The sequence below is a fragment of the Rattus norvegicus genome, chromosome 14 (assembly GCF_036323735.1).
Source record: "Rattus norvegicus strain BN/NHsdMcwi chromosome 14, GRCr8, whole genome shotgun sequence".
In the NCBI taxonomy this organism is placed as follows: Eukaryota; Metazoa; Chordata; class Mammalia; order Rodentia; family Muridae; genus Rattus; species Rattus norvegicus.
Genome location: NC_086032.1, coordinates 43,648,772 through 43,664,782, shown reverse-complemented (window position 1 = coordinate 43,664,782; position 16,011 = coordinate 43,648,772). Strand labels below are relative to the sequence as shown.

The 16,011-nt window shown below is 45.6% G+C and overlaps 1 protein-coding gene across 4 annotated transcripts in view; it reads left to right on the top strand.

The window, feature by feature from the left end:
• The window catches only part of Fam114a1 (family with sequence similarity 114, member A1), a 70,452-nt gene that overhangs the window by 35,018 nt on the left and 19,423 nt on the right, over positions 1 to 16,011 (top strand). For all 4 annotated transcript variants that reach the window (XM_039092750.2, XM_039092749.2, XM_039092751.2 and 1 more), the window contains 3 exons: positions 2,560 to 2,694; positions 8,449 to 8,601; positions 14,695 to 14,818. In XM_039092750.2, the coding sequence (XP_038948678.1) occupies positions 2,560 to 2,694; positions 8,449 to 8,601; positions 14,695 to 14,818 (412 nt within the window). The remainder of the gene's footprint in view (positions 1 to 2,559; positions 2,695 to 8,448; positions 8,602 to 14,694; positions 14,819 to 16,011) is intronic.

Below are 16,011 nucleotides of genomic sequence, written 5' to 3'. Positions count from 1 at the left end.
GATTCAGTCATGCCTGGCGCAGTTAACTTGTAAAACTATTAAAGTTCTAGAAATCGGGCCATTCACTTAATGTCCCATAGGGACTTCCTTATTAATATGACGGTCAGTTGCCAAGACATCAGTTAGGAGCACGGTGGCCTTGTTTGGGCTTTTGTCACTCTGCTCTTTGGTGACAGCCACTGTAGTCCAGGACCACAGCTCATCATGGCCTCACCTGTGTAGCCCAGGCTGACTTCAAATTTATGGTCTTCCTGCTTCAAAGTCCTACATCCTGGGATTATAGCGTTTATCCTTAAGTTCTAGATCACTTTGTATATAGAACTTTGTTGTGGTCAATAAACCTGTTGTGAGAGGGGAAAAAAAAAAGAAAGGCAGCAGAGTTCCTACAAGTGAGATAAGGAAGCCAGCTGTCCTCCATGCTGGGAAGAAATGAGTCTACTATGTAGAACAAGCTAACTACATTTTCTAGAAATATGGCCCATGTCCTTTTTAGTCATTTATCCAGATGTTATTTTAAAGAGAGACGGCTGGCCCTCACTGTGTACGAGGAGCCTCATCAGACTCTGGCCATATTAAAGCAGTTTAACAATGGGTGTGATATATTTTGGGAGAGGAGGGGGTTGTGAACGGCATCATAGGTTATCTTACCCAGATGTTGGAACAGAAGTGTGTCAGGAATAAAGGAAATGACTGCCATGTACTTGCTCCTTCGGGGACCCTAGACTGGGTAGGAAGAAGGAGTAAATGTTCGCACACCAAGAAAATGTTCAGAGTCACAAAGCAGAGCTGTTCAAGGCCACCCACGAGAGTGGAGGAAGCTCTCTCTGTACCTCAGGTGTAAAAAGTGAACTCATGGCTTCTCACCTCTCCCTTTTTGAAAATTATTTTTTACATGACTTATTATTGTGTATGCATACCATGAGAGGGCACCTATACCATGGCACTTGTGCGAAGGTCAGAAAGCAACTTTACAGGGTCACTTTCTCCCTTTCCACTTTATGTGGGGTTCTGAGAACAGGCCTCAGGTCACCAGGTACATGCAGTGACTGCCTTGGCCCACTGAGCCTTCCTGCCAGCCCCGAGCAATCCAATCTTGAGTTGCATCCCAACCTCCTCAGTCTCCTCCTGCATCCCTGAACCTGCTTGCCCTTGCTCAATAGTGCATAGATACCTCCCAGTCTCGACTATTCTCTGCTGAAGTGACAGGATGTTGAGGGACAGGAAATCAAAGCATGCAAAGTGTGAGCTACTGAGAAGCCTTTGTCCTCTGTGCCAGCTCACAAAGTGCCTAGCAGAAATAACACAGGGAGGAAGATTTATTTGGCTCATGGTTTGAAAAGCTTTAGTCCATGGCTGTTTGGTCCCAAGCGCTTGGACAGGAGGTCATGATGATGAGAATACGTAAGAAGGGGGCTCTTTACCTTCTGGCAGCCAGGATGCTGAGAAAGAGGAAGGGACCGGGGACCAGTTAGCCTTTGAGGTATGCCCCCGAGTGGCCTACTTCCTCTAACTAGGCTCCACCTCCAGAAGTTGGTAGAATGTCCTGAAGTCGCAGTACTAGCAGAGGGCCACGGACACCCATGAGCCGTGGAGGATACTTTATTTTGAACCCATAACCTCCCTCTGAAGTATCTGCATTTACAAATCTGTTCCAAAGTGTGAATTTTGATTGGGCTCCAGAGTTGGAAACAAATCCTAAGTTCTTGGAAATGGGAATGTCTGATAAAGTACATTCATTAAGACAGAATGCTGCTGTTTAAATGATTACGGACATTAAATAGATGATATAAAAATAAAAGCTGACATTTTGGTGTAAGGTAAGAAAAATACAGATGTTTGGGAACTTGTAGCTAGTTGTATTGTTGGGATTGTGACTGGAGGCGTCAGAACAATGTGGTTCCGTTTATTTGAACAGTGTGTGTGAGTCTTGGCTGTTTTAATTTTGGTAAAAAGGAAAGCAATGGCTGGAAAGGGGATTTTTCCACAGTGATACCTAGACTGGAACAGCTTCTAAAACTGGAAGTGCATGGAAGGCAGACTGTCTTACTCCATTAGTGTAGTTATTATAGTTGGTGTTCCCCAGTTTCTGAAAGTATTCAAGAGCCATCCGAAACAGCCTGAGGATCCTGCTTCAGGGCCCTGGATTAAAAACTCATCTAAATTAGCATGAGTATTTGACATTTTAATAACCCACCCCAGATAATTCTGTTACTTATGCTAAAATTCTTTCAAGCAGGACAATGGGGTCATCTGTTAATTTTATATCTTTGATACGTATCTATTGACATGCTCAGAACTACTGACATGAATCCCTAATGTGCACAGTTTTACCCCCTAGGCATATTTTTAATAACACCTCATGCTCTACAAATAATATACATATGGTTTTTTGAAGAAAAGAAAACAGGATTAAATAGATGATCTACCCCATGGTGTGAAAAGCTTGTGGCTTTCTATTTATTTTAATATTCGACGGGAATGCCGGGTGCTTGGGAAGTGCTGGCCACTGCAACAGCAAGCTATAAGACACCTAATCTGACTTGCTTTTCTCACCCGCAGGGCAAAAGCGTCTTAACCGGAGGACTGGATGCTTTAGAATTCATTGGCAAGAAAACCATGAACGTCCTGGCAGAAAGCGACCCAGGGTTTAAGCGGACCAAGACACTGATGGAGAGAACGGTTTCCTTGTCCCAGGTGGGACTAGACCCATTAGTTATTTTTTCCTCCTCCTTTCACCCAACAAAAATCAAAGCACATGTCCAAACTTATGTGGCAGAAGTAGAAAGAAAGCTGAGTGTCTGACACTCCCACCAAAGACCTCTCGGGAGACGGGCAAGGTTAATGGTCCCTTATGTACGCTGTGGGTTATCATATAGATGTAGGGATGGATAAACATCTGGATCTAGGAGTATACATGTTGCTATGCATTATAAGTGGAACATATGCACACACATACACACACACACACACACACACACACCAAAGAGCAGCATATTGATCATACTTTCATGCCTTACTCTATTCATTTAATAATCTCTTACAGATTTATCCAAGTATGCCATTGTAAATACCTCAATTCTGCCACTTTTAGCCATACAACCTTGTGGGTTTGCTTTCCATCTCTGTGCCTCGGTTTCTCTCTGTGCACGGAGGTGACATCAGTACCTCCTGATAGCTTGGCTGCGCCGGTTCCATGAGCTAGAACAGAACCCGACAAAGACATGTCTGCCCATGTGTAACGTGTATTCTAGGTAAGATAGTGAGGCTGCACAGAGTCAGGCTGAGTCTGAAAAACTGGCAGATTCCAGCTGCCCTTGTTGTAAAATGAAGAAGGGGCCTGAGTTAATTTAACAGGTTACTGTATTTTTTGGACCACCTGGGCTATTTCTGTCACAGCTGCATGCTAGCTACATTTTAAGGGTTGTGCTATGCAGGGAAGTTTGTCACCCAGCGTCCACAAGGGCCAGCCAGGATGCTACTTGTGGAAGAGAGTGAGCCAAGATGAGAGCTGTCAGAGATGAGAGCCGGGTGGCAATGGCTGCAGGTGTTGGCAGACTTGGAGGGCATTTGCAGGATTGTTAATGAACCAGGGGAACAGCTACAGCATTTGGACGGGTTACAGGGGGTCACCTAAGCTTGGAAAGGACCACGGTGGTTTCTTACTATGGTGAAAAGAAGAGTGCTGAAGGGAAGGCCTGGGCCAGGGAAGTCATTCAGAGTCTGGATGACTCTTGTTCCTCCCAGAAGTAGAAGGCAAGGTGGGTTGAGACGAACAGGGATTTAGTGTAAGACCTAAGAGAAAACAGTGTGGGAACTTCTGAAGCCTGGGGGAAACATCAGAGCTGGTTCATGTCAGAATCAAGGGGGAGAACCAAATAGGAGACCGGGTGGAAGTGTGCCAGACTGCAGTGCAGCTTAAGGAGCTCGGTGAGGGCCATAGAGAGTGATGTCATCTGATGGCAGCAGGATGACCCGAGAGGTTCAGTGGTTCCCCCCAACACATGGGAGTGATTGATGTCTGAGGAGATGGATATACCAGTTCTTACGTGTCATATACACACGTCAGGTGGTCATGCTGTTCCTCATTTGCAGTTATTATGTCTTCAAAGTTATTATGTCTAAAAAGCACAGTAATTCTTTCTGTGTTGGAGAGATGGCTCAGTGGTTAAGATCACTTGCTGCTCTTGCAGGACTGGAGTTCAGTTTCCAGAACCCACATTGGGCAGCTCACAGCTGTAACTTGAGCCTTGGAGAGGTGGTAAGGATGGCCCCTTCTGGGCTCTGTGGCAGGTACACGCATGTGTAAACATACACCCTCTCCTCACACACATGCACATAATTATAAGTAAAAATAAACCTTTAATTTAAAAAAAATCACGTCTTTGGACAAAGAGTCAAGTTTCAGAAACAGGCCTGCCTGGGTGTCCCTACAGCACCAAAGAAGGCAGAGAAAAGTGTTGAGAGGTGAGCATGGACTTCAGGCCAGCAACTGGAGCCTTTGGTCACTTATGCTCCCTAGAGTAGAAGGAGGGCTCCAGGACACCCTGTCACCTTCCCCAGGAAGCAAATGCTGTGATCTAAGTGAGAGATAAAGTTGGGTCAGAACAGTGTGGAGGTCCCTGTGGCTGGCAACAGGTGGCTGGTTGAGGTACAGTTTGGACACCGATTCAGATTTCCTGATGAAGTAAGTGTGGGCTTTGAGGCAAAAGGACTATCTAGGGTAGCTGTAAGGTCTTCATAGCAGTTGGAGGGAAGAGGCCACTATCAACAGCAGATCTCAAAAAGGAAGTCTGTTACAGTGTTTCCTGATACACTGAAGACACCATATTAGTCAGCTCTCTGTTGCTGTGGCAAAAATCCCTGACATAAATAAGAGGTGTTTGGCCTCCTTGTTCTGGAGGTTTCCATGACTGGTCAACAGGCTCTATTGCTCCAGAGCTTTTGATGAGATAGAATATGAGAGTGAGGAGTCTGAGAAACAACCTGTTAGTCTCATGGTGGCCAGGAACCATAGTGGGGGTGGGGGCCGGAGGTGGGGGACCAGACTCAATATCCCTGCAAGCGCCTGCCCCCAACAACTTCCACTCTCTGGGCTCCAGCTCCTAAGGATTCCACCACCTCCCACGAGTGTCACGGACTGGAGATCATGCCTTAAGCATGTAGCCTTTGGCAGACACTGCAGCAACACCTGGGACAGAAGGAATAAATCACCTGTAGAGTGTTTGGTTCTACACAGCAGGACCGTTTACGCCTGTGCTGCCTCATTTTCTCTCATGCCACAGGGAACATGATCCAATGGTCAGTGGTTCTCCTGCTCCACCATTCCCTCTTCCACAGTTCCCGTCCCACCGTCCCATCGTTTCCCTGAGCGAGAGTCCCTCCACATCACCATCCCTCCCTCCAATTAAACCCGGCTACCTCTGTTTTCCAGAGGTACACTGAGACCTGCCGCCTGGTTAAGGGTCTGGTTTCCTGGGCAGCTTTGATTTTTCACTCCTCACTTTCAAGTAAATCTGAACCTCTGCCCAGTGATGCTCCCCTTTCCTTTCTCTTTTATCTCTTCACTGATTCTGGAAGGATGCTGGTGCTAAGAGGAGGCACCATTTCAGGGCTACTTGGTTTTCTTTTCCCATCCCCCATGCCCTGAGGTCAGGGAGCCAGTTGAGTTTTATTACAAGTGTTAAACCTGCCCAGTAATGGTCTCACTGTGTTATTTTGAAAACTGTAAAAGGCAGAGACTTACTAATTCAGCCTTAAAGATGGACAGGAGAGAGAATTCCTTCCACGGCCTAGTGGGTTCTTGGCTAACAACCTCAAGAACCCAAACGGGAAATGAGGCTGCCTGTTTTATTGGCACATAGTAAACACCAACCTCTGTTCTCGAATGAGCTAACCCCTGCGACCTTGTGGCATTGGCCAGCATATTTATGTGGCTCTCTGCAGATATTAAAGGACCCCATAAACTTAATGTCCTTGTAAAGTTAATGAGAAATCAAATAAAAGGGGCCTAGCATCAAAACAAGCAAGAGCAGACTGTTGTTAATAATGGACAGACTCTGTAGCCATTCTGTCGTCTTTGTTGTTAAACAACAAAATAATTGGAGGGGCTCTAGGGGAGGAGGTGTCTCTTTCTTAGTTAGCATGCACAAGGCCTGGGGTCTATCCCTAACATAACAAGTGTAGATGAGCAGAGGGGGAGAGGAAGTGAGATGAAGAGGGAGAAGATAGCAGAAAACAAAGAAAGGAGAGAGGGAAAGGCCAGAAGAGAGAAGTTATTAGTGTGAGCAGAAACTCGGGATCAAGGCATATCTCTGAAACCCAGCGCAAGCGTCTATAAGCCAGTCTCTATTCAGTGTCTGCTAATGAATACATCGCGAATTTACATTTATTAACTCTCTTCATCTTCACCCACAGAAGGTTTTTATTTGTTTGTTTTTTAATGTAACAGCGCAAGAACAAACCAGCTTCTTTCTATTTTGAAATCTGCCTGGGTGCAGGATTCTTAATATGGTCACAAAGAATTGGCCTTTTCCAGTATCGGACCCAAAAGAAACACACACACACACACACACACACACACACACACACACACACACACACACACAGACTTGGCACCCAACCACAGTACCATCGGCTTCCCTTCCCCCATCTTCTCATTCCTACATGTCCCTGCCATTTCTGCTCTCCTCTCTTTTTGTTCCCTTTGCTCCCTCTCTGCCCCTTCTCTCATTTCTCTCTTAGCTCCTGGTTTCCTTTGCCCTCGTTCCTCTTTGCTCTCTTTCTCTTCCCTTCCTTTCTCTCTCTCTGCCCTCCTCTCTCTCCTCTCATGACTGGGTTCAGTCTACTGGCCAGGTTTGGTCTCCCACACTCTGTCCCTACTCTGGACTCTTCCACAAGCCCATGGCTGTTCTGTCCCTCTATCTATAATAAAAACCTTCTCCCCAACCCTACTTGGGAGTGTCCAGGCCCCCACTTTATGTATCTGGTGATGACACCTCGACTTTATAATGCAGTCCATTGAAAACCTGTCAGTGTAGGAATTCTGGACATTTAGAAGATGATTAACTACACAGGGGAGAGACTTCCATGGGAAGCAGGGAAAACCTTTGCATGGTTCTTTCTAATCCTATGCCTATAGAGGTTTGCTTTGTTTGGCCCCACACCAAGAAGAAGAAGAAGAAGAAGAAGAAGAAGAAGGAGAAGGAGAAGGAGAAGGAGAAGGAGAAGGAGAAGGAGAAGGAGAAGGAGAAGGAGAAGGAGAAGGAGAAGGAGAAGGAGAAGGAGAAGGAGAAGGAGAAGGAGAAGAAGAAGAGGAGGAGGAGGAGGAGGAGGAGGAGGAGGAGAAGAAGAAGAAGAAGAAGAAGAAGAAGAAGAAGAAGAAGAAGAAGAAGAAGAAGAAGAAAGAAAAAGAAGAAGAAGAAAGAAAAAGAAGAAGAAGAAAGAAAAAGAAGAAGAAGAAAGAAAAAGAAGAAGAAGAAGAAAGAAGGAAGAAGAAGAAAAAGAAGAAACTGAACATGTAAATATTAGTCAACAATATCAATATAGTATCTAGTTTTTACGATTTTTACCATTCTTTTAAAATGTAAATTTTATTTTTTGAAATTAAATTATATTTACATCATCTTTCCCCATCCTTTTTCTCTTTCCAAACCTTTCCACTTATCCCTTGCTCTCTCTCAAATTCATGACCTCTATTCTCCTAACTACAGTTTATATGTGTGTGTGTTTACTATAACACATACATGCATATATATAATTTCCAAATATAGAACACAACCTGCATGGTCTACATAAAGTTATGTGTATGCGTACATTTTCAGGGCCAACCATTGGTATTGGATAACCTAACCTGAAGGCTCTTCCCTGTTTCTCCCACCTCAGCATTCCTCAGTTGCCTACAGTTCTCTGTGTAGGGCTGAGGCCCCATGAGCTTCTACCTTCCACATTAGCCTGTCTACTGGTGCCATTTTGGTTCATGTCTTGTTTAGATAGCAGTGATGATTAGACTTCATGGGGATCCGAAAGCCTCCCCAAGGGCTAGATTTTATGATATTCATGCAAGCTTCCACGGGAAGGGAGCAACCCTTAGTCCCACCCAGCTATGGCACCTATGAACTAAAACAATGATTAGCTGGGGGCAGGGTCCAATAGTGGCACACATGCCTTGGCGGTAACCAACGTCTTTTTCACTGGACCAAAGGTCCTCTCAACAAGAGGGAACTTATACCCGGGACTGGAAACCAAACCAGCTACCCAGAGCTTGTGAGCTCAAGGATCATGGAGGAGAACCTATGACCGCCTCTTTACAAAGAATCTTTGTAAAGAGAAATCCCAAAGCAATGAGAGTGATTTTTCATGTAATATCTGCCCTCCTCGTTGCCTCCATACCTTGTACAGGAAGGCAACATGGAAAGACCTGTCTAGTGCGTGAACATTGTGTCTCTGCAGATGTTGAGAGAGGCCAAGGAGAAGGAGAAGCAGCGGCTGGCGCAGCAGCTCACGGCGGAGAGGACTGCACACTATGGGATGCTGTTTGATGAATATCAAGGTTTGTCACACCTGGAAGCCCTGGAGATTCTGTCCAATGAGAGCGAGAGCAAGGTACATTTCCCATGGGTCATTTGAATGGCATTGTTTGGAGATGTGTTTTCCTTAGCCTGGAAGAAGCGACTGGGAAGAGGCATAAAGACATGTTCTCTACCTCATGATCTGTGTGCTAAGGTCATAAAGACATGTTCTCTACCTCATGACCTGTGTGCTAAGATCATAAAGACATGTTCTCTACCTCATGACCTGTGTGCTAAGGTCATAAAGACATGTTCTCTACCTCATGACCTGTGTGCTAAGGTCATAAAGACATGTTCTCTACCTCATGACCTGTGTGCTAAGATCATAAAGACATGTTCTCTACCTCATTACCTGTATGCTAAGGTCTCACCTACTGTACAGCCTGCCATACATCCCCTCAAGCCACTTACAGTTTCCTCTCTGCCCTGTACTAACCATCACTCCACCCAGCCCAGAGGGGTCAGCAAATCAAGAGTCCCCATTACCCCTCTTCATGGCAGGGGAGGCTGCTCTAAAACTTGCCTGCCAGGCCCTCTTCCCACCTTGTGGCAATCCCACCCCCAGATCAGAGACCCCTGACCAGCTGGTGGGCAGAGTGACTGGGGTTTCTGTTAAACTGTGGGCATCGAGTGCATATTCTTTTACGAGTTACCATTCTACTTATTTGACCACCTTTACCACCACATATCTGGACCATAAAAGGGCAAAATCATTCTGCTAAGGACAAACCATCTGAAAATGGTCCTATTTAGAAACCTATAGAAACCAGATCACCAAACAGATGGTTCTACAGGTTCCCACTATCCCATGTGACCCCAGGCAAACAAACTGTATGGATTGGAGGCAGAGCTAGGCTGCATGCAATCCTGCCTCAGAGAAGAAACGATATGGGCTGGCAGGACGGCTCAGCAGGTAAAGACACTGGCTGGTGAGACTGACTACGCAAGTTCAATCTCCAGGACATACAAGGTGGAAAGAGAGAGCCGATTCACTCCTCCCTGTTATCCTCTGACCTCCATGTGCACACACAAATATGACACAAAATTAAACTATTAAAAAAACAAGTAAGCAAACAAAACACGATTGAAGGATAATTTTTAAAAAAAATAACAAGAAAAGACGAAAATGCTACCTCTCATATGGAGAGGTATAAGCACCTAGTACATATCTGAATTAGTTCATTAATTAGATGTGGAGAGGGGCAGGTGTTAGCACCAGCTAACCAGAAAACCAGAGGAGGAGTTGAAGCGCAGTTGCAAATAGACAAAAGCTTGTCGCCCGTAGGGCAGACTGCCCTCCGCCTACAAAATTCATCTCTGTGTCTGCAGAGAATGGCTTTGCGTGGCCATCAGCCACCCACAGTTTATGCTGTTGTAAAATTGCTCCCTTGTATTCGGAATCCCATAATCTGGTAAAACGTGGCGGGGGGAGCAGTTTCCCACCAAAGCACAGAACTCTACCCATGAAAGCTGAGTCAGGATTCAGCCTTTAAACATCAATATGAGGCGGTGGGATTTTGCATCGCTCTTACTGTAATCTGCTTGAAATGACAGTGACGATAAAGCTGGCCTCGTGAGGCTTCTAAAGGGTTTCAGTGACATTGCCCATGTAAGAGCCCAGAGCAGCATGCCTGGGACATGATAAGTGCTCAGTGAATGCCGGCTGCTGTTTTGTGCATCCATGTGTATAAGTGAGCACACTGCTGATGATGCTGTATTTTATATGCATTTTATGTTGTTAATATCTGCTATTATTAAGATAGGAGACTGCCCCCTCCCCTGATAATAGAGAGGGACTGCATTCCAGCCAGTTCCATCACAGACTTCAGCTACAAAATAACCCTCAGCTTCCTTACAAAATCCCCCTGCCTCAGCCTCTCACATGCTAAGATCACAAATGTGAGCTATATGAGGTCCTATCCATGATAAACTGCTTTGGGGCATATGGTAAGGCAGCACTCACTCAGGCCGAGGAATCAAAAGAGAAGAGGACCAAACCAAGGTCTCACAACCCCTCCAAAGACAGATCTCCAATGACCTGACACCTCGCCCTGCCTCCAGCCCCAAGGCTTCTACCACCTTCTAGCAGCTCCAAGCTGGGAGCCAAGCCTTTGACACAGGGACCTACGGGGGACATCCTAGAGGAGTCTGAATCTTCTCTTTGTGAGTTGTTTCCACAAGCTTTGCTTTCTCTTTCCCCGGCCTGGAGATTTCTGGGGCATTTGTTGAAGAATGTGGAACTTTTAAAAACTTACTGCTGGTAGTTACTGGCTGTTGTCATAAGCAGTCCTACAAATCTATGTGAAAGGCAACAGGAGTCATTTTTCAGTCCTATGACAGCCAGAGCAGGGTACCCGGTTAGCAGACAGCTTCCTGCACACAGGTCTCCAACAGGAATGCAAGTGGAAGCCCTTACTGAGGTCTATAGGCACAGCTAATGACGTACAATGGCTGCCATGGAGATGTATTTATCACGCAGGGACTGTGGGTAATGGAAATGCATCTACTTCAAAATTCCTGAAAGTGGAAACAGGAAGAGTCTCACCACAAAACTGTCGCGAGTCCATGTATTCATGGATACATTCATCGGTGTGATACACTTATTCCCCAGTGTGTACACAGGTCAGATTGTCACACTGTATCCACAGATACATGTACACAGGTCAGATAACCACACTGTATCCACAGATACATGAGCACAGGTCAGATCACCACATTGCATCCCATAGACACAAGTAATCATTTGTTAATTTAAAATCAAGTTAAGATAGACCTGGTGACATAGGCCTGAATCCCAGGTATTGAGGAGGCTGAGGTTGAAGGATTTCAGGTTCAAGGCTTGTCTGGGTTGCAGTATGAGTTCAAAGCCAGACTTTGCAACCTAATGCCTCTGTCTCAGAATAAAAAGTGCATAAAAAGAATAAAGAGATGACTGAGGATAAAGCTCAGGCACAGACCATGCCCCAGACCCAGAACTGAAAAGAAATGATTTAAATTCAATTTGAACTTAAAAATAAGTGTCAGGGGCTGGCACATCGGGTAAGTCACTCACCACCAAGACTGATGGCAGGAGTTTGATCCCTGGGACCCACACGGTGGAGGAAGAAAATCTCTAACTTCCACACATGCATGTTCCCCACCCCAGCACACATAAATAACAAACACGGGGGAAATAAAATGAATAAGAAAAGGGCTGCAGGCCTTTGTAGCTTGAGAGTAAAATGCTCACCTAGCATACACAAGGTCCTGAGTTCAATTCTCCACCACCCCAAGAATAGACAAAACTCACAGGACGACTTGTTAAAAATCTAATGCTGGGGTTGGGGATTTAGCTCAGTGGTAGAGCGCTTGCCTGGGAAGCGCAAGGCCCTGGGTTCGGTCCCCAGCTCCGAGGGAAGAAAAAAAAATCTAATGCTAACAAAACATTCAGGACACCCTTATACTAAGAAAACACTGCTTGTGTGTCTGAAACACAACTTTAACTAAGTACCCTGTGTAACCTTACATGTACCAATCCTTTAAAAGTTAAAGAACTTTTGAGACAAACCTTTGAAGAAATCAGCTAGCTCTGTCTTTCTTCCTTGATAAACTTTCATCCTGTGTGGGAAGGCTGCGTTCCCCATGGGATTCTCAGTGCCTGAATTTCTATTGCACTCTACAGTCCACCCCTTCAGTCTCCAGCTGTCTTTCACCTTAAACTGCTGTGCACGGGTGAGACACCTTTGTTCCAGCTCCACCCATTCCCCAGTTCCGGCAGCTACCTAGAGTTATCTCCTAGGTTCACACTGGTGTCAGCACAGCATGGGAAAAAGGCCCACCCAGTAACCTGGAGAGTGTTCTAGAAGAGGAAATATCCCATGCGTCCTGCAAAGTCCCCTGGGTCCCAGTCTTTAAAGTGTATTGGATGTCACCATCTATAGCCTATTGTCTGTGGTCTTCTGAGTCCTGTCAGTCAGCGGAAGTAGAAAGGACACTCCCATTTAAAAGCTGTGGACAAGAAAGGATACTCGTTGTATTCACTGATACTTCACTGGCTGAGACTAAAACATCACAAGAGAAAGGAAAGGGGGTATTGGTGCTGGGGAGCTGGCTCAGTGGTTCCAAGTACCTGCTACATACAGTCTTGAGGACTGGAGGTCAGATCCCAGCACCCACATCATGGCATGCACACCTACACCATCAGCAGCACACATGCAATGATTAATAGATAAGTAAATAAATAAATACAAAGGATTTATTATCAACGATGCATGAGATCGATTCTAAGACAGACCTAGCAGTGTGATATATGATACAAGTGGGAAAAATCTAATCATTTTGTTTCCATTACACTCAGTTGCATTTTATCTTATTTTATTTTATTTTTATGGAAAAAGGGTATAAGACACTGCATATCCGTATGAAGAATGCATGATTAATTATTATTAATTCTACAATTCAGCGCACACCGCTGTAGCAGACTGCAGTTAAAGAGGGAGAAGCAGAAACATGCAACGTGAAGACTCTCAGAAGGCCAAAGCCAGAGGGCTGGCAGGGAGCCACAGAGCAGGGCATGTCTGCTGCTACCTGCCCAACTGCATGGCTAATGGGTTTTGTGTCAATTTCCTGCCAAGCTTCCCCCCAGAGCCTTGGGCAGGCGCACAGCACCCAGTAATGTGCATAAACACTCGGGAAAACAAAGTCCTCCAGCCTGGGTGCTCCGCCTGGCTCTTGGTCTGCTGTGGCGATTCACTACCACATGAATGTTGAAACCTCTCCCTCTGCTAGGGCTCCTCCAGAGCAAGACTCTGACTTGCTGAATGAAAAACCAGAAACACACAGCTTTACGGTCACACCTCATTTTCAATGTGATATTCCATGACCTGTGACCAATTTGGAAATTTAAATTAATGTTCAGAGGATGGCCGTCTGTACTTGTTTTGAAGTGTATGCAGAGGATACTACCCAAAGAGAGGCTCCGACAGAGAGCAGGGCTGATGCCAGTCCAAGCCTCGTTTCCCAAGCTCTCCCTGCACAGCTCCTTACCTCCCCAAGACAGTGACTGCTCCCTCCTTGCTGAGCATGCCGTGCCCTTCCTCCACCACCGTTATGGCTGATACTGGTTGTCTTGGGCTTCCCTCCCCTAGAGCAGCGGTTTTCAGCCTTCGTAACAATGCGACACTTTAATACAGTTCCTCGTGTTGTCGTGACCCCAGCCATAAAATTATTTCATTATTGCTTCATAACTGTAATTTTGCTACTGTTGTGAATCATAGTGTAACTGTCTGATATGTAAGATACATGATATGCAGTCCCCCGAAAAAGGGTCCCCTCAGGTTGAGGACTACTATTCTAGACAATGAATCCTCAGAAAATGAAAATGTATCTTGGACATTTTGTAAACTCGGTGTAAGTCATGTCTAATGCAAATATATACATATATGTGTAAGTATGTGTATGTATGTATATATCCATGTGTTAGATCTTTCTTTTATTGAGCAACACAGTGTTTTAAGTCAGTTCTTACGCTTTAATGACCAAGATGACCTTGTAAGGTAAACGTAAACGGTCCTGATTTCACAGATAAAGCCAAGGCATAGGAATGTAAGTCACAAGGTCAGCAATAAGTGAGTGATGAACTGATATTTGAGCTATGTGGAGACCAAGGTGTGCCTTAACCTCTGTGATCAATGGGTTCCCAGAACCACTGACTCGTGCCTTTTGCTTCACAGTCACTGTTTTCCACACCAACGATCACAAGAAGTACAGGTCCTACTTTAAGAACAAGACAGTCCTGTGGGGTGGGGTGGCTCATGCCTGGAACAGCAATGAAGAAACTGAGGCAAAAGGAATTCAAGTTCAAGACCAGGCTGGACTATCTAACCAGCGTGAGGCCAATCTGAGCTCTACTGAGATGTAACAGCAGCAGCAGTATCTACTGACTTAGAAGGACTGAGGCCTGCGGAGCCCACGGGCCTCGGTGAATGGGCAGGAGAGCCAATCCCCCTTCCTTCCTCCCACACTATGGTTTGCTCAGTAGCTATTGGAGAAACTGTAGATGGCTGTAAGTAAATGCTATTTGTGAGGAGAAATGACAACAGTTAAAAGTGACCTATTTCTTTCTTTTTCGTTTTTTGTTTTTCTCCAGGTTCAGTCATTTTTAGCATCACTGGATGGAGAGAAGCTAGAATTCTTGAAAAATGACCTAATTTCTATCAAAGACATCTTTGTAGCCAAAGAATCGGAGAATGAGGAAAATCCAGAGGAACAAGGTAAAAGGCAGTGACAAACAGGAAGGTAAACCAGGGGCCTGGGCCTCGGACACAGCTGCTGAGAAGCAGGGCCCTTAGAACAGGGTGGGGCTTACTTAATCCAGGGGTTCTTCATGCGGCTTCCAGAGTGCCCTGTGCAGCTGTTGTGGGTAGAGGGCTGGTCTCAGTGATGTGTAGCCCTTTCTTTAGTGAATGGGAACCCCATTCTTTCTCTGGTGTCCAGCCGTCCCTGGAACATCACCAACACACACACACACACACACACACACACACACACACACACACACACAAAAATGCAGAAAATAAAATGAACCAAGAATACAGTGTGGTGGGCCTAAATGACCACAATATACGCGGTACCTTCTAACTCCGTGTGCCTGCGTTGTTTAATGTGACTGAGGGCCATGGCATGCAAGGCTTGCAATAGGTTTCTTTGCATGACTTCATTATTTCCTTCCATTTCTGTGTGTAGGAGTTGTGTATTTGCAAGTGTCCCTCGCCCTACCTGAACAACACCATTCTTGGTGCAGGAGGCTGGTAGCCTGGCAGCACATCACTTGACTGTTAGAGACCCCATGGTCAATCCCACCAACCACACAACAAGTCCAGTTCTGACCAGGGCTGAGCCATTTTCTCTAAGTGTCCCAAGGGTGAGGTGTTTCAAGTTGAAGGCCATGGAGTGAGTGAGGGATACGCATCCAAACAGCCCTCTCCCTTGTCTTAGATACTTTTCTATTGCTGTGAAGAGACCATGACTAGGGCAACTTATAAAGGAAAGGATTAAAGTGTAGTTTTAGAGGGTCTGTCCATGACCATTATGGCAGGGAACATGGATGCAGGCAGACAGGCAGAACTTATGTCCTTACCTGCAGGGAGAGAGAGGAAGAGAGGAGGAAGAGAGTGGGGCAGGCACAGAGACAGACAGACAGACAGACAGACAGACAGACAGACAGACAGACAGACTGGGCCTAGCATGGGTTTTTGAAACCTCACAGCCATTCCCTAGTGACACTTCCTCCAACAAGGCCACACCTTCTAATCCTTCCTAAACTGTTCCACCAAGTGGAGACCAAGCATTCAAATGTATGAGCCTCTGGGGGCCATTCTCATTCAAACCACCACACCTCTCAAGAGTGACTGGAACCCAAAGGAATCTAGAGCCTATTTTATGAGAAGCAAGGCTTCCTTTGAGA